The 24,877-nt window shown below is 41.2% G+C and overlaps 2 protein-coding genes across 4 annotated transcripts in view; both read right to left on the reverse strand.

The window, feature by feature from the left end:
• Window positions 1–11,192, reverse strand: part of myo7ab (myosin VIIAb) — a 63,861-nt gene extending 52,669 nt beyond the window's left edge. The window contains exon 1 of the mRNA XM_042218296.1: window positions 11,158–11,192. The gene's annotated coding sequence lies outside the window, so the exon portion shown is untranslated. The remainder of the gene's footprint in view (window positions 1–11,157) is intronic.
• capn5b (calpain 5b) overlaps window positions 29–24,877 on the reverse strand; it is a 60,032-nt gene continuing 35,183 nt past the window's right edge. Inside the window, exons 5-15 of one of the 3 annotated variants that reach the window (XM_014330887.2) lie at window positions 23,519–23,727; window positions 22,243–22,435; window positions 18,306–18,499; window positions 15,507–15,584; window positions 14,386–14,581; window positions 14,179–14,301; window positions 13,894–14,090; window positions 12,529–12,650; window positions 12,367–12,420; window positions 11,158–11,294; window positions 29–7,740 (exon numbers count right to left, since the gene is read on the reverse strand). In XM_014330887.2, coding sequence (XP_014186373.1) covers window positions 7,558–7,740; window positions 11,158–11,294; window positions 12,367–12,420; window positions 12,529–12,650; window positions 13,894–14,090; window positions 14,179–14,301; window positions 14,386–14,581; window positions 15,507–15,584; window positions 18,306–18,499; window positions 22,243–22,435; window positions 23,519–23,727 — 1,686 coding nt within the window. In that variant the 3' untranslated portion in view covers window positions 29–7,557. Of the gene's footprint in view, window positions 7,741–11,157; window positions 11,295–12,366; window positions 12,439–12,528; window positions 12,651–13,893; window positions 14,091–14,178; window positions 14,302–14,385; window positions 14,582–15,506; window positions 15,585–18,305; window positions 18,500–22,242; window positions 22,436–23,518; window positions 23,728–24,877 lie in introns of those variants that run through there. The other 2 variants (XM_042218298.1, XR_006054075.1) reach the window with 2 other exon arrangements.

The following is a 24,877-nucleotide window of genomic DNA, read 5'->3' on the forward strand; positions in this document are numbered from 1 at the left end:
AATTGCAAAAATTATGACAGACCCAGAATAAGTTTTCCCGTTTTATTTCAAAGTCATGCCACAAGTTGACATTAAATACAAAAGAAAAAATAATAATTTCAGATCTTAGCTATAAAATAACCACAGTGTAACCGAGAACCAAATTAAAACGAACAAGTGTTAAAAAAACAGAACAAAAAGTAAAGCTCACGCTGAAAAAGAAGACACAGACAAGCACACAGTACAGAACATACAGCACGGCTCTCTGATACCTAGCTATCAGTAAACACGGTAGTTGGGAGTGGATATATAAAATTAACAAGGTTATAAAATACTGATAAAAGATACTTGTTATAAAGACCATAGCATTTTCTAGAAGAGTCACCATGCAGTAGGTATTCCAGTCTCCAGTTAATAAACAGCAGAAAAATACAAGAATCACAAGCTCATTCCTTGAGTGGACAAGACTTCGAGCTCAGATTAAAAATGTCAGAGTGTCAAATTCAGTACGGCCTACATGATGCTGTCGTTAGGATGAACATGATATCTGGTGCAGCCGCTCCTCGACTCCAATTTAGACTCATGCAGCAAGCTGACGAGGCTGTAAGATCAGCTCACAAGCAGTCGTTCTGTCTAGAAATGATAAGCGCTAAATCCAACATGTTTTCACTTGATTCCTACTTCCATTGAACCTTGTGTGCATCATGACTGCAGGTGTCTTCGCTCTTCTTAAAGATTTGGGAGCAGTAACTGCTTTTTCATACCAGAGAAGAAGAGAAGGATGACTTAAGAGATGAGGCTCACTCAGGCTCTTTTGTGCTGAACCATCAGCAGTCCTGACCTCTCATCTTCATTTTCCCTCTCTCCGCCTTGCATCTATGCTCTCCTAAACCTTCTTTATCTCTGGATTGTTCCCTTTCTGCATGTATGAAAGGTGTGCTTGATCATTGTGTAGTCCTTTCAATTTCACAAAACACCTGCAAACTGCTTGAAGTCCCCAATCAATCTATGTCATAAGTTTCTTATGCCCCTATTAGAGGCAGGTGACTGGCACTTGGACAATGACACAGATTTTGTAATTTTGTTTCTCTACACCACCTCAGTGAATTTCTACATCAAATAATCAAGATGTGACTAAAGTACAGACTTTACTAAAAGGGCTGTATTAACTGTTCAGGACATTTTTATACATAGTTCCTCATTTCAGAGGCTCAAAAGTAATAGAACAGTTGATTGATGAGCTGTTCTGTGGTTTTTCATGACAAATCAAGCAGATAAAACATCCTAAGAACCTCCAAACTTAGGATTCAATCAGACCCACATTTCTTTGTCACTACTTCTTTTTTTTTAACCTATCAAAACATGACTTCAGAAACCAGTGGGTGATCATCACATCACAGAAGCTACATTCATATTTTTTAATCCTAAACGTGTTGGTAAAACTACTGTGCAGTGGGCATGTCTGACTTCCAGAAGAATCGAGGCCCTGTAGTTTATTGATGATGGGACTGCTGATAGAAGTAGCAGGATGATATAGTCTCTGCACGAATGGATAATGGCTCAAAGCAAACCCCAAGAGTAAGAAAAGTTGCTGAAATAATGCAATTCTGTTGTTAAAACTCTTGAACTAAAGCTTAAAGTCTGCACTTCAATCACACCTTGTTTGCTTGATTTTAAATCCACTTTGGTGGTGTACAGAAGTAAAGAAACAAGATCCGAATACTTATGGATCTAACTGTAACTCACACAAGGCATTATGGGAGAAGGAATAAGGGAAACAATCGGATTCCTTTACACATTCTAGCTGATCACTAGAGGTTGTGAACACAAAGTGCATTCACTTGAAATGAGTGTCTAGGATATAAGCATCCACCAGAAAGATGGATCTCATGATAAAAACTAATAAGTCAAGTTCCTGCTACTTTTATATACATACTGTATACTGCTGGATACTAAATACAAAATATTAGAAAACTGGTTACTGTTTCCATGCATGCAAGTGTGCAACACAAGCCTTTTACTTCACACAGTATGTTTATCAAAGTAGCAAGTGGGTTTTTACGGCACTCTGAGAACTGAAAATGAACACTCTGTGATTCGTGGTGGCGCGAGCAGATCTGAAGTGTTTTTGCTACATGCACTGGCATTTTTGGATTCGTACAAAAGTCGCCGCCGCTGTGACTAATTCGGCTTCATTCAAACAGTTTCTTCAAACCTGCTTTGGCGTGGCCATGCAGAAAATCTACACAGAAGACTTATACGCTTTACAGCAACTGTCAAAAAAAGGTCCAGACACTCTAACAAAGCCTGGTCTGTGTAAGTGTGTGTTAGTGTGTGCTTGTGTTTGTGTGTGCGTGTGTCTGTGTGGTGGTTAACAGTGAAAGCCATTAAACACTTTTGGCAAAAGGATTACAATGTGCAACAATTACAATGATCGACACGGTGACAAAAGGCAGAAACAAAACTGAGCATGTAGTGAGGAACAAAAGCATTTGTCCAACTCAAACACTCCATCACCCACAATGCATCTCTTCAAAATAAAACACCTTTTTTTTTGGCACATGAGTTGGGGCTCGGACTCCGTACTCTTATGATTGCAAAATCTAGTGCCTAAATACTCACATGTGTCGCAGCTGTCAACTTCAGTGTTAGCCGTTATATTTCTGCGTCACTTCTGTATGAATAAAGAAACAGCCGGAGCCGCGAACCATTGATTGGAAACCTCATAGTACAGAACTGGCATCACCTGAAGGGACACTCAGAGGGAAATAAAATCCAGGTTGGCTGATGGGAAGCTTGTACTTCTGAATACAAATAATGTCCTGTTCAGTCCCTGTCAGAGTTGATGAAAAATAATCTCCCTTCACTTATCTGCTGTTATACTCAACAACAAAAAAATGAGGGCCATATCTATCCATCCATTTTTCCTAACTGATTATCCGAATCCCAGCTCTCACTAGGTGAGAAGCGAGGCACACTCTGGACAGATGGCAGGTCCATCGCAGGGTTAACAAACAGAGACTGACTGCCACTCACGCCATTCATGAATGCTAACAGACAGGGTGAAAATTAGCATCCCCCAGTCTCAGGCCATGATGGAAAAGGGCGGAGTACTACTCCAGGAAGTGGTGGAGTTTAAGTATCTTGTGGTCCTATTCACAAGTTGGAGAAAAGCAGAGCAGTCTGTCGCAGTAAAGACAGACCTGAGGGTATTCATTTACTGATCGATTTGTGTTTCTACCCTCGCCTATGTATACAAGTGGTAGGAATGAACTTCCTCTGAAAAGTGCCAGGAATCTACAGACACGCTGAGGAGCTCAGGCATTTTTAGGAATTAGACATAAGAGTAGGAGAGAATCTGGTTTGGTCATTTCTTGTCTTCCAAACACATCCACAGTCATCCATTTCCCATTTAACATACACATTTGTGCAAGAAATGCCAAAGAAATATTGGTTTCATCCACAGGAATCACAGATAAGGAACACTGCTGGGCAACAAGCAATGCATTTCGTGTCAACCTGCAGTAAACAGACTGATGATTGGAGAGGGGGAGGGGGACCATATGGGCTAATTGAGTCCCATGTGATTTGTCTGTAAGCAACCTCATTGGTTAAAACACCAAAACTATAGCCCGTCACAGCGACATGTTTACCAGGAGAGGGTATTTGTCTGATTCCAGCTTATATCTTTGTATCTTATATCGTTCATATCTGACAACTATATTTCACTCATAGAGAAGAGGCTGTGTTTTCTGAAAAATAAATCCCAAGCAAAAAATTTAAGACCCAGAACACTGACATTTGAGGTTGCAAAAGCATTTCCAGAATCCTCACATCTCGAACCATTTCAACAAAAGATTTTTCGTCTCCTGCACAGTAAAAGAACAATAAAAAATTACTTTCAAGCTATTTTCTTTCGTGGAGCCTTGCCAATTTTGTTACTCAGCATCAGCATAGTTTCTTATGAAGTCTGGTTAATTTTGCATTTATTTAAGAAGGATGCAGGTCATTTACATAGTCTGTATATAAAGATGGAAATGGACACGGTTTAGTTTGTAGATTCAGCATTTTTGAAGCCTTCACATCAGAGTTTTGGCCACGACTATGGTATTTTATTGGAGCCAGAATTTAGAAAAGACGATGGAGGGGAGCTTTTGGATAATCCATTAAAATGCATCAAAAGGCACCAAGAGCAAAAACAAGGTCGAGTGATTTAGTTTGGTGGCGGTGAAGTCAGACAGCTGCTGACTACAGCTGTTGTCTGCAAACAAAGCGACCACATCCCTAAATTTTAAGCATTACCAAATCCAAACAGATGAGTTGAACATTCACCTCGCATTCATTCGATATGAAGACAGAAATCGTGTTCTGGACTATACACACTTTCTTTTTTAACTCTGTAAACCTGGGCATTTTTAACAGAGCACAATGACTCGTTTTGGAGCCCCAAGTGGCCGATATATGAAATGCAGTTTTTGCCTTAATGTTTTTTTTCTAATTTACATCTGCAACTTAAAGGTTGAAAATTTTTATCGTGTGGGAAAAACAATATTTGGTGGTTAGAAAATACTTTAAGGATTCAGAAAATACCCAAAAGATCAAAAGATACTTCTTTTTCAGGAAAAATAAAAGCTCTGTATCACAACACCCGTGCACACATTTGGCACTGATAATCTTCCGCAATAAATTCATTTATCTGAGCTGTCTGATTTTTTTTAGCACATAGACAAAAATGATCTTTACACTGTTTTGGACAAAGAGAAACTCATTTTAACCAAACTAAATTAACCACAGCTGGGACTTCACTGCCTTGCAGTAGGCCACTCTGTGTGAGGGAGGGGGAAAGCCTTCTTTGTTTACCCAAACACCTCTTTTTCACAGTAGGTGTTGGTTAGGAGGGAACTCTGCATCGATACCACTGGAGAGCCAGCCTTTATTTAAACAAGTTCAGGAGCCAAACATAAAGTGGTGAAAGCTGGAGTAACCTCTGCTCTTCCCATAGTCACAGGTTCCAACTTCAGGATCAATTTTATGTTGCAGAGCTTGCCTGTTTTCAGAGAAGTGCATGGAACTGATTGGCAGAATAAAGAGGAAATACCCTGCAAATAAAAACCGGCAGGCTGTCTAATCTCACACTGCTCTGCGCTACAGTCTCCAACACTGGCTGTTTGCACTGTTAACACGCTTCAGATTCAGTCTCATGTTACATGACGTTCACTTTCTTTCTGAGTGAAACCAACAAAAAGACCACAAAGAAGAAGATAAATAGCACCTAAATAGTCGTTGACAACTGCTGCTAATGTTCACAGATGCTAGAGGCATTATGAATGCATCACTGTAGTACAAGACACAACTGCTTCAAACAGACTGACATGATCAGACTGACATGAGGTGCATTTAAGTGTAGACATGCTCACTGCTCAAAACTAGCATTTCCAAGACTTCTGAGATAGAAAGAATAAATATATAGAGTAACAATTGAACAGTACAATACAAGGCTGTGGATATCTTGGAAAAATAACCCATGCAAGACACATTTATAAAGATGCTGTACACAAACATGTGTGACCACTTAAATGCCATGAGTGACAGTTCAAGTCATGGAAAAGGGCACTGAAAAAAAGAGGGGGTGGGGCTTGATATTTTGTCTGAGAGATTAGTCCACTAATGGTTTACATTCAAAGGAAAGGTCTTAAAAATAACCAAAAGTTACATTTTTCAAATTTTAAGGGGAAAAACATAATAACCAAAAGTTTATAAAACTTGGATTGCACTTTTGAAGAGAAACAAAAAACACAGGCTGTTATTTTCTGTCACAAGAAGCCGACTGGATGGTAAAAGGTCGGATCGGATGGCCACATGATCTACGCGAGAAATGTCATCAGAGAAAAGATTAAACTGTACCAGTGTTGGTTCAATATTCAAAACCATCTGAATTCAACAGTTCGTCCGAGTTGTTTTCCTGCTGTGGAGGCAAAGCCAGGAACAAGGCGATGGCACAGGTTGTTTGGCAGGACGTCTCCTCTGCTAAAGCACTCCTTTCTCTCTCCGTAGTCTCTGAGGGTTTTTCTTTTTACCCCTCAAAGCTAAAGAAATAAAGTGCAAGGTGTGTTTTTTCCCTTCAAAAAAGGTCCCTTTTACTATTCGGTTCACACCTTTCCTTTGTGATCTTTTTCTTTCAGGTATAACATGACATTCACTCAAACACACACACACACAGTCTCACACACTCACGCTTGCAGAGCTGCTGTCTTTCGGGATCACGTGGCGTGAGTCTTTGGCCCGGGCCGACAGACTCAAGTCAGAGGAAGCGTCAGGCAGTGGTGTTGCCGTTAAGAGATGATGTGGCACAGGGGGTGGCGGTTTGTCGCTAGGCTTGGGCCGGGCCGGGCCAGGCGAGGCCGGTTTGAAAAGGGGGCCTGGCTCCTCTTTGGTCCCATAAAGCACTTGATTTATGTCAGGGTGAATCTTTGCACTCCACTGGACAGGAAAGATGTTTGCATGGGGAGGAGGAAGGGGGTAGCACTATCGGAAGCACCGGCTGCTAAGCTACGACTAGAGAGATGTGCAGCACAGGCAGAGAGTTTCGGGGTTTTTTCGTTTTCTTTTTAAAAGCCATGCAGTTTAGAGATCGTCCATAGCAGCCGGCGACGGAAAGCATTCTCAAATGATGCTAGTGATGGAAACCGGGAGGCAAGACTTCACACACGCGGGTGCGCTCACAGAACAACACAGAAAAAGCACTGAGTCGAGGGGAGAGAAGAGCTGCTGTTGGCTTTGAAGTCCAACGTAAAAAGTGACAGACTGCTGCATGCTCTCCAAAGCACCGGCAAACTGCTGAAGACTTGAGGTGTCTGGGTGGTTGGGCTGGCTGGCTGGGCGGGAGGATTATTCACAGTCATAAAAGAGCATTTGGGAGACAGAAGCTGATAACACGATGGCAAAAAGCAGGGCTTAATGCAAACTTTTAGAGACAAAGAAAAAACTAAACCAAGGCTGTGCTAAGATAAATAGTATTCAACATAACCCACCTCCCCTCGTCTCCTCAAAGAGGTGAGACAAACTCAGCCTTAAGGCAATGCATAGCCCTTGGAAACAGTGGCACATGCATGGAGAGTGCAGAGATGTCTGCATATGTATTATATTCATGTATATGTGTGTGTGTGTGTGAGTATAAGAAGAAATAAAAACAAGTCTGTAATTAAGGGTCAGAACAGCAAAAAAATCTGATAGAACTTCATCAGTTTCTTAAACTGTTGCTCTGATAGAAATTTCTGCTACTTTAAGAACAAATTTGTGACTGATAAACAATTTTGACAGGAATGTATTTAAAAATAGTCTGTACAACCCCCTGTACAGCTTCCATCAGGATATACAGATGCAGGCCTTCAAAAATAAAACCCTGTGAAGCTAAAGGAAGCAAAGGAAAACAGAGACACACAGAGAGCGCAAGCGGCAGGAAAAAAAAGACACAGTGAGCTCCCGCGACGGTTAAAAGATGAACGGCGAAGGTGAACGGCGGGCACGGTTCGTACGCCACCTTGAGCTTCGATCATTGCAATCGTATAAACTGCCGCTTCAGATGTTGGTGAGCGTGGTGGACGTGATGAGGCGCACAGTGAGCGTGCCCGGGAGGTCGTTGTCCTGGCGGCTGCCTTTGTCGCGCAGGTGAAGCGTGTGCTGCTCCTGGCGCTCGTTGGGGTCGCTGAACAAGATCACCTGACCCAGGAAGGTGTCCACGATCATGTTCTTGTTGTAGATCTGTTGGCCACTCAAGGGAGGAAGTCAGAAAGGAAAGAAGGAAACAAAAAAGACAAAAGGCAGTAAGCACAAAAAAGGAGGAATCAGCAAAGGAAATACACCAGAGAGAAAGTGACAGAAGAAAGAAGACACTAGGAAGGAGAGAAGTAAAACACTGAGGAAACAAGGCAGCACGAAGAAATATTGAACCCTTTTTTCCGTTATTCACTCACACAGGTCGTTTGAAACTTATATGTCAGAGTATCTGTTTAAAAAAAGTTTTTGTGGTGGTATAAGGGTACCCACACTATATATAAACCACATGTCACAAACAGCAGTCCCCAACATTTTTTGCGCCATGGACCGGTTTAATGTCAGACAATATTTTCACGGATTGGCCTTTAAGGTGTTGCGGATAAATGCAACAAAATAAAATGATACGACCAAGACAAAAACTGTGGTATTTTGGAAATATAATAATAAAAGTGAATTCACTGTGTAATTGTGTAACTTTATTAGCAGCATCCTGCTGAAATGCGCCAAAAACATTGAAAGTAACATCCTCCTCTCTGACCCTTAATGCTCTCTGGTCGCTATGATAACGTGTAAATATTTCGTTCAAAATAAGACGCACAACTACAACACGGGAAAAGACCCAGGGAAACCGAGTTAACGATAAAACCCCTGAAAAAAATAAATTTCACGACCGAGCCTCAACTCTCGTGGCCCGATACCGGTCCGTGGCCCGGGGGTTGGGGACCGCTGATTTAAAACAATAAAACAAATATTTTTTAAATCTATTAAAAGCTTGTTTAATAGTAAGAAAATGTCATTTATTAAATAACAAAATGAAATGAATAAACAGTCCTTATTCACACGTTAACCAATAAACATAAAGGTAACTGTCTCTCAGTGATTGTTTGACATTTTATAATAGTAAAAAAAGGGATACTGTATTCATACATATACACACATTACTATGTAATTACATCGTATGAGAGTTTATTAGTTCAACAAAAGGTACAGCCACTTCAACGACAGTTTCACTAACCTGGACTAACAGCAGCTAACATCAACAGAAATGGCAGTGCTACCAACAGTTCACCAAACCCTCAACAGGTTCTCTAACTCTGCTTTCAAAAAGTTTTACAGCCTCTTCACAACTGAGGAAAACAATGGAGTGACAGCCTTCAACAAACAGGGAAAAGCCTAACAGTCAGATCCATTTCAAACAGTAGTACAAACAGGTCAGCCGGCCACAGCCATCATCTCTCGTCTGTCTGAAACATGTTTGTCCTATAGCAGCCACAGTAGCTAAGATTATGCACTTAAATTAGAAGGGCTAAGAAAACACCTCAGTTGACTGCAATCTGAAATCTTGAAATCCTGAAAACGTGGGACGTGTAACTGGGATTAGAATGACTGAATTTCCAAAGTAAAAGCGAGGGGACTGGCCACGGGTGAATAGTGAAAATGATAAAATGAATCATTAAGTACACTTGGGTTTTTAATGGAGCTCTACTGGACAAATTAATAAGCTCAATGAAGGTCTCCTTACTCAGTTGTGAACTGATCTGTCCATCTTTTAGATTGTTTGGTGAAAAACATCATGAAGGATACTTCATGTGATTGTCTAACTCTCTTATTTATTTAAATGAATGATGTCTCTCTCTCTGATGCTAACAGTGTGTAAATACAGATGATTTACCAGCTCTAATGCCCACTCATGGTTTCATTTCACTGTGTTACAAATAAAACAATTTCACAGCTCTAAACAAGCAAATCCAACATCGTATTACTATTAATAACCTCCCTCACAAATACACTGGTTTACACGTGTCGCCTGATATGGAGCCTGTAACTGATTAGTTATGGATGCTCTGCAAACATCCTGAGCAGCCTCATTCTCACGTCCCGTAGGCTCAAAGAGAGAGTTGATAAAGGGAAAAAGGACTGAAAATGAGACAAGCGATGAAACGCTGTGAAACTCTGCATGAAGACAAGTGCCGCGGGACTATCAACCCAAATTATTCCTGCAGCTAGCTCCCACTTTTCTGCAGCCGTCACTGTCGACTGTGTATTTAGGTTCTTGCTTTCACTTTGCGAATACTTAAGATGTTTTGACATATCTACAAATATAGGAAATATATTATTCATGCCCTAGATCGTCTACATCATGTACTGAAGGAGTCAATTTTTTTTCAACTTACAAGACTCAAATTTCCCACGTGTTCGGTTACAAAATGCTAAAACACACACACATACAGCGCTGTCACACAGGATGTCAACGTGAGACCAGAGAGCGATGAATGTGGCGAAACGTAAGGTTTTGCAACGTTTTATTTCAACATATGTAACAGCTGTAACTCCTGAACCACTTGCTCGATAAAAGAATTCCAACAGTTCCCGAAAGCAGCGGGGAACCGTTGCTTTTCAGTGATATCAGGATTATTACAATAATTCCAGGAACAGTGTCGCAGCAGCCTCGCTGAATGTGGCGCCCTACCTGGGATTACCATCACGACCCTCATATCACTGATAAAGCGCAGAGTTGATGCTTTCAGGAACCGTTGGAATTTTTCAATTGCACCAATGGTTCAAGAATTACGGTAGTTAGATCTAAATGTTTTACCTAATGGGTTAATAACAGTTTGATGCCCCTGAGGAAAACTTAAGATTTGTAATTATGACCATTTATTTCTCAGTAATACAATACTTAGTATTGGATTTTTACTGGTTGGATAACCCTGTATTTTGAATTCTATGGCTACTTTTTTGTTTGTGTACAGCGTATATTATGTCTGCATAATAACATGTTTGTTCTGTAGGTTTATTTTTATTTTCTTTATATATAAATTATTTTACATGTAGTGGCAATATGAACATGAGCTTTTTCCCTTTTCTGGAACATTGTTTATTTTAATCTTGATATTTATTTTCCTTTTATAAAACACCTGCTGGTGTTTAAGTTTTTGCACATTTTCCTTTGATATAGGTGAGTTTATGCTTTAATCTGATGATTTTTAAGACCCTATGTGGGTTATATAACAACTCAAATGGCTAGTATTTAATTTAGAGTGACCATGTGTTTGTCAGAGCCTGAGGAAAAGAGGTTACAAAATGGTCTGATCGCAGAATAAACACACAGTATATAGCAAGACTTCCTAGACTTTGTTTTCTCATCCTGTTACCTTGATTTGAGTTTAGTGAAACTATGCAATGAAATCCAAAGTAAGCAAACAGTAACCTTTTAGTAACCTTATAGCTACTGTTCAGAAGATGTGCACTTTACATTTTGGTGCCATGTATAAATGTGAAAGTTGTCAAAGGCCACTGGCCAAAAGCTGTATTTTCTGAGGGATAAAGAACAAATCAAATTTGAAGTTGCATTTTTTTTCTTCAACCTTTCACACTACGGACTGCAGAGTGACAGCTCACCTCGATGTGGATGCCCTCCTTGGGCTTCTTGCGGTAGAACAGGCCTTTGATGTCAAAGTTTGGGCACCGTGTGTCCTTATGAACTGGTGAACGAACCCTCTCTCCTTCACAGGTGATGATGACGTAGGGATCTACAGCTGTCAGAAAAAAATGAACAAATATCTAAAAGTTTAAAATAGTTCTGCCGGGATAAAACCAGCAAAATGTCAAAAAAAAGTATTAATATAGTACACTGATGAATAAAAAACAGCCACAGAGGACATTTTTCTGTTATTAACAATGTGCATTTTGCTGATAATACCTCTGGACTTCTACATTTGAAAATACTATTTAATTAAAAAACAGCAACAAAAAACTAGTATTTCTGCCTCCACTTATGCTTTATAAGTATGTACAAAGCAGTTAAAGTGGGCGCTCGATGATAGTATTGATACCAATGTTGGTATTGGTATCGGACTGACACTGGCATTATGAATTGATACTTTGTTTCTATCCTCTGTTCAGCATGTAGCCCACTGAACTGAATAATTTTGTGGGAAAATAAAAACATGCATCATGAAAAACATCTGAACCCTTTTGTACTGACTGTCAAATCTAATTTTATTATGAGAGGTGGAACTAAAGTGCTTTAGAGACAGACACATGGTGGTCATTAAATGTGTTCAGGATTTGGAAACTCATTGATTTATCTCTTAAGTCATGACACACTGCTATCCCCTACATAAGCTAACTTTATAAATTTAAAGTAAAACCAAAACTGGCCCTTGTATTTACTTGGTATCGGAACAGTTAATGACCCCCTGTCGAGTGGCTCCTTACTGTAGTGGTTTACACATTTGCCTAACAATTAAAAGATTTGAACAGTTTTATCTCAGGAAGGGTAAAAATAAAGTAAAATCTGTCAAATCAAACATGAGGAGCTGCTCGCTCTGGTGGCTCTTTGTGGAGTAAATGTAAATAAAGCTCGACTTTTTGGGGGATGGTGTACACTGACTGTTCAGCGCTGATTTACTTATTTAACAGAAGCATACTATAAGACGCTACAATCACATGAACTTTTGTGTTAAAGTTACAGCAGTTAGTTCACACGCACGCACAAACACACACATGCACACACACACAGTAAGAGATTTAAGCCATAACTGCGGCACACTACAGGCTGTAGACACTACACTAGCTAAATAATCTCAGCGGGTGGTGCTGAGGTACCTCGTGCTTTGCTCTGGGCTCTCGCTCTCTTTTTGGGATTGAGGCAGTGCAGCTCTGTGGGTTTTCACAGCACTTCATCATTGACATGCAAATACAAAACACAGCACTCAATGTCAGGCAAGGTTACGTCTGCTACGCACCGACTGGAGTCCTCATACCGACCTCCATTGGAGTCCTGTCCCTGCAGACCCTCAGCGTTCAGTACATGGACCTGAGTGACCAGCTGAGGGTAGCCACACATCCCCGTCCAACATGTCTGAGGAGGCTCGTCCAGGGTCAGCTCTCTGAGTAAGATGAAGACAGCACAGGTACATGGATGTATGAACACAGATATGCCTCATGTTGGAGTGTGACAGGCCTCTGTAACGCTGCCAGCGCTTCAGCAGCAGGTTCTGGTCAGCAGTCCCAAAAGCAACAGGAAATAATAGGTGAAAAATTATCTACTATCTGTTACTGTGCTGATGTATCAACGCAGCATGAAGCAGTCCTTCTCTTAAGCTAACATGAGCGATTTCCTTGGCAGAATTTCTGTGGTTGTGTTATTACAGGAATCAATCTGGTTTAATGAGTGTAAATGTAGGACTGTACCTGTCCTCATACACTGTATAAATCATTTTTAAAATTAAAGACAGGAAAATATTATATATAAATTATATATATTTTATATTAAGACTTAAACAGTGTTTATAATGGCTGCAATACAGACATCCTGGCTTTGAGCGGAAGAGTATACTCTAAGCAGGACACCAGCTTCAAACGGCCTAAGATAAAACTGGAAATGTGCACAGCACCTAACAGCAGCAGTGGGTCTAAGACTGATATGAACAAAGTGCATTGTCCCATACAATTCCACTATTCATTCACTCTCACATTCACACAAGCTACAATTGTAGCCACAGCTACCCTGGGGCAGACTGACAGAGGCGAGGCTGCCATATCGCGCCATCGGCCCCTCTGGCCAACACCAGTAGGGTAAAGTGTCTTGCCCAAGGACACAATGACCAGGACAGAGAGCCCGGGGAACGAACCGGCGACCTTCCGGTTACAGATGCGCTTCCCAACCCCCTGAGCCACGGTCGCCCCGACCTTGAAAACCTAAACCAAGGTAGCAATCAAAATAAGCCGGGGAAGATACCTGAAACCCAGGCATAAGATGATTGAAATAAGCTAGACAGGACAACACTGGTATGAGAAAATCAAAATAAGCCAGGCAAGGAAGGAAGCTGATAATAAACATGTCAGAACAACACAGAACCAAGCATTAAGCATTGTTCCCCTCATTAAGCCCATGATTTGTCCAGATGTGTAGGCAGATGTTTAGTGTTAACTATTGATTAAATGGGAGGTCTTGGAGCAAGTATTGAAACAAATTACTTCTTGCAGAAGTAACTGTGTAAAGTGACTGACAGGAAGTACAATTTCATCCAATAATGCATCCAATTGCATCAGCCTCTGATGAGACTTTAAAGATGTAAAGCCTCCGAGTGTAGCTCTTTACATCCAGATGTAAGACTATCATACACTTACTTGCAGTCTGAAGGCACATCAGTGAAGACACGGAGCAGGAAGTCACCCTGCTGCCCGGGGTCAAAGGTTGTGGGAATGATGACGTAGCGGCCCTCCTTCAGCTCCTTCCTGAGGAAGACGCAGCGTGAGTTGATGTAGATGGAACCTGCTACTTTCTGCTGGGCTGTGTGCATACGGTACTTCCGATTTAGCTCCACCTGTGAAGGAGAAGATCCAGATCTATCACAGGTTTACTTCCTGGTTCTGCTTTGTGAAGATTTCTCGGTTACGTGTGGGTGTTTCTACCCTGTGGATATCGAAGCCTATTGCGAGATTTTCTGATTTGCCCTCTTTTGGTGTGGCTCTCTTCTCTTTTTGCTGTAAGCAGATCAGCACCTCGTCCTCCACCTTCTTCACATCAAACACATACTAGGAGGAGAAAAAGAGGACGGTGCATCACAGTCCAGCACTGATCACACAGTTCTTAAAGACAAAACCACGACATGTACCGACCTGAGGGTTCTGCAGGAAGGTGGCTTTGTGATTGATGCAGCCTCCGGATCGGTTGCGTAGGGGATCCTGCCGGTGGACCCAGGAGCCCCTCATCACCTCCTCCTCCCAGGTCTTGTGGATGCTCAGGTAGGAGGTGTTGATGAGGCGGCACAGGATCAGGTCAGTGAAGTACTGGCAGAAGTCATCAAATGTCATCCTGCAGGAGGGCAGCAGGAAAAGAGGAGAGAAGAGAGCAGAGAGAGTGGATACCAACTAGAGGAAAAAGCTTGAAAGAAGAAGATCTTGAACAGGTACAAAAGCAGAGGAAACAAAACCAGGAGCAAAGCAAATGGTTAGGATGTACAGAGCTGAGATAAAATGAGCCTAAAGTTTGAGTGCCGAGGGCTTCTGAAGAAGAACTGCATCATTTTATTTGACACGATGAAGATAATCTTCTTAATCTTAAGTCTAATTTGACCTCTTTCTTTAGTGATACATGCAACAAAGCAACAAAGTAATAAATAAACTAATAAATGAGCTTAAGCCAGGCTAGCTTATACTCTTGATGCTTGGTTAAACTACACACCTGTAGGTGAGATACAGAAATTAATTAGTTTCACTGTAAGAGCTATTCATATATCAGAGGTGATTTGAAGGCCTTATTCATGTCTCTGCCTTCTCCTCATCATTCTGAGGTTGGTGCCAAAGAAAAGGACAACACAGAAATGCGTATACTTTTAGACCATGTTTAATTGCTTAATTATCTTTATGCGGTTCATTTACATCACAAGGAATTAAACAATGAAAAACAGGAAGAAGTGCGTTTCACATTCTAGTCTTCCCAGAACAGCAGTTCTGAAGTTCAGCCCCTGCAACAGATACATTTCACATTGGTCCTAACCTTGGGTTTGTCAAAAATATAATGTCCGTAGTATGAGCATCTACCTTTGTAACAGCAGACATGATAGGCCATCTGCTTTAGCTTTGGATCAAAACATCAAAAATCTCAGCAGGAAGTAAAATAAGCTCAAAATGTCAAACTGTTCCTGCGGCCCAAACATCAGTGCCTGAAAATAAAAGTGCTGTAGCCTTTTTTTTAATGTAACAAAATGACTGTGGGTGTATTTTTTTCAGGCTCTCACCAGAACTCGCCGTCGTCCTGTACGGTGACGCCCAGCTTTTCTCTCTCACTCTTGCTCACCTTGTTCCACTCCTCCGAACTGCAGGGAGCAAAAACAAAAGAGCAAACAGGCTTTTATGTGAAATGAGCTTTTGTTAGAGGTAGACTTTAATTTTGTTGTATAAGTGCGTCAGATTTTAGTACAAGGCCTCACTGTTTCATGACCTGAACCCATTTGGACCTGCTCTGGGTGACGTCTGTTGTTGACACGTTATCTTCTGTCTCATGTGTTGGTTTTACACAACCCCTGCAACAGAGCCCGGGGGGCTCAGGTGCTGCACATGGAGGGGGGATCCTTGAGCATTATCTTTTTGAGCTCATCATTTGTGACAGCTAATTTCCCCCTGCTCATCATCAATTTATTTCCTCTGTGACGGTAGCACACATTACAGGAGCCTTCACAACCTCTTGCTGGTTAAACGGCACAAACGAAACACCTTTAAGCCTCTAAAAGACCAACTATAAATGGACCATTGGGCGAGCAAAAATCAAGCCTACAAATGAGACCTCAAAAAATAATGTCTGAACACGTAATTATACTTTCAAGTAACCAACATCCAAGATTGTTTTACTGTTCTCATTCAGCTTAGGTGCTGCACAGAGCCAACTGCTCCCTGTTGGAGTCTAGTATGACACTGCATTCGTAGTGTGGAGATGAAAGCCCACGTCTACCTGTCAGAGCTGCTACTATCAGCAGGGGGAGTGCCAGAAATATGTACAACAATCAGTGGGAAGACAGAAGTCGACATCCATAAAGAACTTCTTTGTAACGAAATGAAAATTGTCCCTGCAAATGCTTCTTAAGCACGATTTATTGATCATCCCTTTCCTGGTCGAGTCAGCATTTGACTTACATAAACCATGTTGTGGTTAATACTATAATCACCCCAAAAGAGCACTTTGCTCTCAGACTGTAGGCTTACTTGTGGTTGCTAGGGTATTTAAAAGTAGAATGAGAGGCGGAGCAATCAGGTTTCAGGCCTCTCTTCTGTGGAACCAGCTCAAAGTTTGGATTCGGGAGACAGGCGCCTTGTCTACTTTTAAGATTAGGCTAAAAACATTTGTCGTTAGGGCTTAATCAACTGTATCTGAATCCTCTTTTAGTTAACAGGCCTATTAACTAGGACTGTTTCTTCTTCACGCTTGTCTTCTCCATCACCCGTATTTAGACATTTCTCTGCATTTAATCATTAGTTATTATTAAACTCTGGCTTTCTTCTTGCCCATAGGGGGTCGTCTAATTGTTGGGGTTTTCTCTGTATTACTGACTTTACCTTACAATATAAAGCAACTCAAGGTGACTGTTGCTGTGATTCAGCGTTACATACTGTAAATAAAACTGAACAGATCTACTCATCCCTGCGTTACCATACTGTTTTATAAATCCTGCCCAAGTCTTTAATTGTGAGGAAAAACCTGCAATCTGTTGCTTCAAACATGTCTTTGTCACTCGAAATATTTCAATTTTTATTTTCTGCACCTTTCAGTGCAAAATTTCCTTTCATAGCTAACCTTAAGTTACCCTCAGAGTACTGCAAATAATCCCTAAGGGTAATAGTAAACACATTTACACAAGATTAGCAGATTTAAACCATACAACTTTAATTTAAGATGCGTACAGTCATACTAATAAAATAATATACATCTGCCTGCTATGAAAATGGTGGGACCTCAAATATGGGGAAGAGGAAAAACATTTAAATTATTAACAGAATATTATAAATATTAATTGCAAGACTTATAACGACCACAGCTATAAAGTTTATTTCTGAGTAGCTGTATCGAGTTCAGACAAATGAATTGCGCGCGCGTCTCTCCCTCCTGAGCTCTATTTTACAGCACCAGTCGTGGTATTTATTACCGTGTGAATCATACCTGCACATCAAGGTTTCCTCTGTATTCAGTGCTCAGGGGAAACACAGGTGTTTTACTGGATGCATTAGCTCTGTGTTTATGTCTCTGTTTATGACGCCCTGACAAACGTCCAGCGGTCTGTCAGCCTCCATTTACAGTAACGGGTTTTATCAAACCATGAATGAATTATTCAGCGACAGTGAGTGAATGATGAGGGATGACTCACGTCTCTTTAATAACAGCTGTCTCTCTTTCAGCCTTATCAATAATTCAGAGTCTGTTATTATCCGACTTTACCGGCTCCCTGTTTGTTTCACCGAATTTGCCCGTTCACGATTCAAAGACAGAGACGAGGAGGGAGCACATTTATTTTTCCGTTTTACCCACTCCTGAGCTGAAACATTTTTCTCGAGGACGTCTGAGCTGCTTTCATAAACAAGCGGCTCTCCGACTGGGCTGAATTTAGCCGTTCTTCTTTGCTCAGCGGCCCATTAGCTTGATTGCATTTCCATTTTTCATTGTCTACATGACATTTCCCATTGTCCTCCTCTTTTCTCTGTGTCCTGGACCTTATGTATGGATTGCTTTCTGTTCGGTCGTTTGGCATTTAATCATTCGTCATGTTACGTCTCTTAGAAACCTTGTGAGTCAAATTCTGAGGGACTGGCGCACTTTGACATTTTCAATTTATGTAATTGGTTAAATTGATCGTGACACGGTCACGTATCCTATTACGGGCAAAATACATTGTTTTGGGAATGCTCCACATCTGACTCGCAGAGGTAAGATGTCTGCTACGAGTAATGATAGATGAAGACAGCTCAATTACCTTTAACAGGGTAGGATTTGAGACTGAGGAGCTTCAGTAGTTTATCTTCCTGCCTGCAGGTGGCAGTGTTGTGATTACCTGTCACTCCAAGGGCCACTCCACTCCTTCTCCCCCCAAGGGTTCCTCATGCGGATCATGTGCAGCTTCTCCGACTTGAAGAAGGCCAGCAGTCCGTGACCTAGCCGCACCTTCCGTACATCTGTCACGGCGTAGGCGTGGCCTTTGACCAAACCGCAGTCCAGCCGCGCCTCCATGTCTTCTATTGTGGTCGCCTGGAAAGCAGAAAACACAGATGCCTCTGTCAGTCTAGACAAAAGAAAAGAATGCTAACAAACAAAGCTAACACACAAAAGCAGTTCCTCTGGTGGCCACTTGAGGCAGTCTACAAAACTATTTAAGGGACCTCTTAAATGTGTGTTTGTGCTATTGTTCCTTTAAAGTCTTTTTAAAGGAATTCTCACTAGTATTATCCCATCCCTGAGGTTTGTGCTTCAGTTTTGGTTAGTTAAAAATTTATTTTTTTAGTATTTAATAGTCTGTTAATTAGAACTAATTATCAGCAGTGGTGATAAACAGGGTGATAGAAGAGGTCAGGCAGGAGTATCTGTGGACTACGATGTTTGCAGATGACACTGTGATCTGTGGTGAGAGGAGGGAGCAGGTGGAAGACAGCCTGGAGAGGTGGAGGTATGCACAAGAGTGAAGAGTATGAAAGTACGTAGAAGCAGGTTTGAAAGTTGAAGATAGAGAGATTTTAAATACCATCCAAAACAACAGACAGTGCACCAGAGAGGTGAAGAAGAGAGCCGAGGCAGGGTGGAGTGGGTGAAGATGATTGTCATGGGGGATTTGTGGCAAAAGAAGAAAGGACGGTTTGCACATACAGAGGGCTGGTGTCACAGAGGAGCAGGGTAGAAATAGGACAGGGTGAGATGGAGGCAGATGATCTGTTGTGGCGACCCCTAAATGAGGCAGCCGAAAATATTTAGCAGATGTGTGTGTGTGTGTGTGTTCCACCTGTATAGTTTATGAATGCAGCTTTGTTAAATGCTAGGTGGTGTTAGCTGATTTATAAGCTTCTGGCTCTAAACCCCCCCCCCCCTTCCCCCCCAATCATGGTGGCAGACAAAATGCTAACGCTGGAATGTGGAAATGTAGTGCAAAACCAATGGGTGACATCATATAGGCTATGTCCGTCATGTATACTGTCACGGACCGCCATGTCAGTATGTTCAACTTACATACCAAATATGATCAGTTTTGGTTAAAAAAGAGCAACGAACAAAATAAAGCGAGCTGCAGGGGCCAAAAAGCTAGAAAAAAAGGCAAAAAGGCGAGACTTCAAAAAGCTCGAGTAACCAACATCTGTTATCTTTTACATGAAATCTATGCTCGCAACAGCTTTTACTATTTTGTTCTTGCATAGAGGTGAGTCGGCTTAATGTTTTATTGGAAAAACTGAGCTTTGTAGAAAAGCTGCTATATTGATGTCTAAACAGATGGTGGCAGGAGAGCAGCAATTCTCAGTTTACTGGAGGTTCAGACAGCATAAAAGATGGACGTAGCCTTCTGGTCTTCAAAGTTAAGCACCTGAAACCTGAATTCTTAGGTGCATCTTGTCCTGTACCTCCCAGCCGGCCCCGACAGATGGGAAAAGGAGGTTTCTCCTTCCCGCTTGCTCATAAAGGGTCGTCTGATTGATGGGGGGTTTTTTTTCCTGTTATTGTGAGGTCTTAACCTTAGAATCTCAATCACCTACAGGCAACTCTTGTTGTGATTTGGCGCTATATAAATAAATAAATAAATGCAATTGAATTTAATCTTTTTAAAAGGCCAGCAGGGGGCTGCTTATCTTATTGTAAAAAGACTTGGTTATACAGAAGTTCATGGGAAAATGGCCCTCAGCTCCCTCTGGGACCTCAGTGAACACTTTCCTGATGGCTTTATGGGCTCGTGCTCTAGTTTCAGATCACACTGAATAAAACATTAAGATCATCTTGCAAATTACAGTAACCCACTGCTACTTATATAGTATCTTTCTACTCCGTTTTGAGTCACTTGCTGATATCTATACCTAAGCACTTTTATCTAACATTTACACACACCCACATTACAATGAATGCATCAGGGTATTCAGAGTTCAATATCTTGCCCAAGGATACATCAAAATGTGGACTGTAGGAGGCGGAGATAGATCCACCAACGTTCTGATTGGTATACGAACCGCTTTAACACCTTTTAGTGTCAAAAAGACAGGATTATCAATGCTATCCTCGTTGGCCAATGACTGCCGACGTCAGTCAGATCCACACTTCATCATCTTTAGTTTCAAAACATCAAGATGTCAACGGTGAAAATGCTCAGCTCGAGGTGCAGAACAGGATTTCAGTAACGAGTGGGTGACATCAGAGTGGCTACATCCATGTTTTAGGCTGTCTATGCTTCAAAATGACAGTCCTAATAAGAGTGTCTTAGCATAGACTCTATTAAGATTTATTTGACCCATTTATTGTACTCAAATTAGTCTGACTTTCTTCTTTCCAATGTTGCAAATAGCTGCAGTGAATATTTGTTATTTTTCCTCCTGAATATTTTCAAGGGCTTGCTCAAAGGGAATGCAAAGTGCCCTGAAATGAATGTTGTTGTAAGGCTGGTGCTATTTAAGTGAAAATTAAATTGACCCTAAATGAGTTCCAAGAATAAATTTTACTAACAGCAAAAAAAAAAAAAAAATAGGAATGAAAGACCGATTTCTGTCTCCTTAAATTATTCAAATAAAAACTGAAGCTCTTGCAAAAATAATAATTTCCTGTGCTCAAACACATATAAGCACACACACATATAACTTGTAAATTAGAGCCAGAAAATAAATACATAAAATAAAATAGAGACTCAAAGAAACTTCATACACAGCCTTGAAGTTTGACTGTTGTTGCATTTCCAGCACTAGTACCTTACAGCTACAATTATGTGCCGTCAGGGTGCAAAAACCTTGTGTGTCATTTCAGTATAACTAACAGCAGAAAAAACCCAAATTAGTAACAGAACGTGATTTTAACTGACTATTCACGTCTTTACATTACAACTTTAATACAAATGGCCATAAATTTGTCCTGGTTTATAAGTGAGTTTTTATTGGCTTCTCTTTTTCACTGGAATGGACCGTTTATTAATCCCCACATTAAAACCTGCTTTTGCTAACAGGAAGCCTATAACAATACCCGGGTCTGGTTCTTCAAATGCTGAGGACAGGAAAAGACACACAGGCACAAATCTGAAATGTTGCGCACAATGGCACCTCGTTCGCACATTAATTATAGCACAAAGTTGAAGAGCCTTTGAGAAGAGCTCATTCGGAGATTCTGAGATGGCTGCTATCTTTGCCAGACAATTGAATGTCTTTGGAAAGTCAGTCACGACAGGCAGAGGTTGGTTATTCATCCCTGGATTTTAAATCAGAATAGAAAACGTTCTAATTATTAAAGGGCTCTGGGGAGGTCAGCTGTGGGTGATTACACAATTTTCAGACAGCAGGGTTTTGAATGCTGTTGAAATGCCAAGTGCGAGCTTCCCGATGGCTTTGTTTCAAAAGTCAGGTGCTTGAATGCATCTTTAAATTGCACTCTACCTCTGTGCTATTGCACCTGGATAAAGTGCGAACAGCAGAGACTGACATCCTCTGACTATTGGAGTGGGATGAGGTTTAAGTTCCGACTAAAATTACTCCATCAGCCGGTTGAGCTGCAGTTTAGACCAACATCTTTGACTCTGACCTCCAGTAAGAGAGTTTTTGTGCAGTAATTAGCGCATTAATTACTGAAGTATGGCCAGAAATTGAACTGTAATCCAAATTTTAGTCTTAACAAAGAAAATCAGCTTTGATTTGAGGGCTGTGTTCAAGGTTTTCTTTTGGTGCTTCATATTCATATATGTACATCCAACAAACACAAGCATGTTAGAATAACTGGTGATTCTTAGCGTGTTCTTTAAGCTGAACCTTTCGCACGGTTCTTACCCTGATGGAGCAGCTGATGAGGCCATCTCTGTTGTGGACTTTGAGCACGCGTTCAAACAGCTGGTTACGGGCCGCCTCGTCTGTGGCCATCTGACCCTCCAGCAGGTCCACGGGCTCAGAAACACCACCCGTGAAGTCCACCAGTGCGTCAGCCGTGTTCCCCCCATCCAAAGCCTCGTAGCAGCCGTAAACCCTGCAGGAAGAGGGAACAATTTCATATACAGTTCCTATTTTTTTGGGACTGTCGCAAAAACAGGTTACTTCTGACTGGTTAAATGTGGTAACAGAGATAAGGCCATGATGCCTTTTGTTTTTGTGTTATTTATTTAGAGAATTTTCCAATTTAAAATCGAGTTACAGATACCGGTTACAATTAAATGACTAAGTGTAAGCAATAAAAATAGTTCAGCAAATCTATAAAATCAAACTGACGTACAAAATACTGAGAAAATGGACATCACATCGAACTGTGCAATCACATCTTTTAACAGATTTATCTCTTTTCCATGAAAGAACTAAAAGAGCAAACTTGTGCATATGAATGAGTGTTGATCTCTGGAGTAATCTGCCCACAGATGTGACTCATAAGAACCTTTTTAATATGAAAGGCACAAAAGAACCGCTGACCTTCATAAAGTAATGCACTTTTATTTCCAGTCTGTTTTTTAGCTGTCTTATGCTGTTGACTCTACAACAGATTGTAGAGTTTTATGTTTTTTGTTTAAAAATCACAAAAAATATGCCATATTCACAGGTGTAGCAACAGAAATTTACACTTCATTGTTTTACACTTAATTCCTGCATTTTATTTAAATTTTGCTTCCAAGCTTATGGTAAAAATGTCTATTTATTAATGTCCAAAAAAAGGCAGAGAGTGTTTTCCGCATAGCTTTAAAATTATTTTTGTTATTTGATATCAATGCTGAGTCATCCACGTCTAAAAAATGATGTACTCTTGTGTCATCTTGTGTTTTATGAAGGACATAATAAATCTTTGTATCGGGCTGCTTTTGGTGTTTTTGCTTTGTGGACAGAAACCTGCTGAAATGATGTTCACTGATAAATGATAAACGTTCAGCACAGTTTAACACATCTCACAAATTTCTGTGTTATGGGATGATTTCTAGGAATAATGAATGTATCTGTGATGTTAAAAAAACTGTTAATGACACCAATATGTGACCACACCCTTGGTGACTCTGTACAAGCTCCATAAATCTGACTCCGATGGATTTATAGTCGAGTTTAAGTAAAATCTGCTGCCTCTGATGCTCACTTGGCATAGGCTTTCTCCACCAGGGCGCTCCAGAACTCGTTGCTGTCGTTGGAGTGGCAGTAGACCAGCTGGTTGTCCACCGTCGGTAGCCGGTCATCAATCACCACGTCCACCCACTCCCCGAAGCGCCAGAAGCGAAAGTGGAAAATCCCAGCGTAGGAGTCTGGTTTTTCTGTATCCCACTCCTGCTCCTTCCAGTCTGGAATGACCTACATGGTGGAAGAGGACAGGGGAGCAGAGGGGCAGGTAAGCCAAACAAATAGCCGTTGGTCCATGGAGCACAAATAATATCATAGTGGAGTGGGCAGGCGAAGCGAGACCACCGTCCCCCTCATGTCTGCTGTTGCGTTCAGGATTAGGGGACAAATTTATAACCTTGGCTTTCACAGTCATAAATCCAGCTGTAATAGGACATGGGTGAGAGGTAATAACTGTTTGACTGCAGTGTGTGTGTGTGTGTGTGTGTGTGTGTGTGTGTGTGTGTGTGTGTGTGTGTGTGGCATGTGTGTGTGTGTGTGTGTGTGTGTGTGTGTGTGTTTGTGAGCTGTGCTGCATTTCCTCTGGCCCAGCGAAATGCCCATAACCAGACTCCATTTTGTGAACTGTAGTTAGTTTTTTCACAGGGGAGGTAAAACAAATACACGTATCAGGAATTTCTTGATGACCTCAGAGCAGACACAGAGCAGTGTTTCCTGCACAGAGACGTGGCTCGGTAACCCAACTTTGAGAACTTTTGACCTCCTTTTGACCAAGAGAGCAACATTACCTGCAACTCATTTATTAGTTTACAGTCCTCTTATTTTCAAAGTTCAAAGTTTCAAAGTGCTCTTCCAGGCTCAGGTCCCTCAGGTCTTTGATATCTTTCAGCTACGGTGAGAGACACTGACTCCACCGTACTGGACTGAAACCGGTCACGGCAGTCGTCCTTCTGCTCTGGAGAGCCCCTGTGTGCTGGAGGGTCCCTTTAACCACACCTGCAGCAGGTGAAGAAGTGTTGCACCTACAAGAAGCTCACAATGTCTGCCACCACCACCTTGCAGTCTGAAACAGTGGCGCTGGAGTCGGTCCACACAATGGAGAGGCAACTAAAAACTGCCCTAGTATCACAAAGTGCATATAGTTATCACTTAACTGATTTAAGAAAGCATGCACACGTGTATGAATGCAGGACTGCACATGTAAATATGTATTTGATATATAATTCGCCATTTAGAATACTGACTCAATGCAGGCAAAAAAAGCTTGTATTTCAGTCTTTCTTTAATAATGAAACCATCTATTATGATAATCTTAATCACACCCAAATTTCCTAAAAAAGTGCAAGCCAAAGTTAAATGACAACATTTTTTGACTGATATC

This window comes from Haplochromis burtoni, unplaced genomic scaffold (assembly GCF_018398535.1).
Source record: "Haplochromis burtoni strain Fernald_Lab_line unplaced genomic scaffold, NCSU_Asbu1 Contig_17, whole genome shotgun sequence".
Taxonomy (NCBI): domain Eukaryota; kingdom Metazoa; phylum Chordata; class Actinopteri; order Cichliformes; family Cichlidae; genus Haplochromis; species Haplochromis burtoni.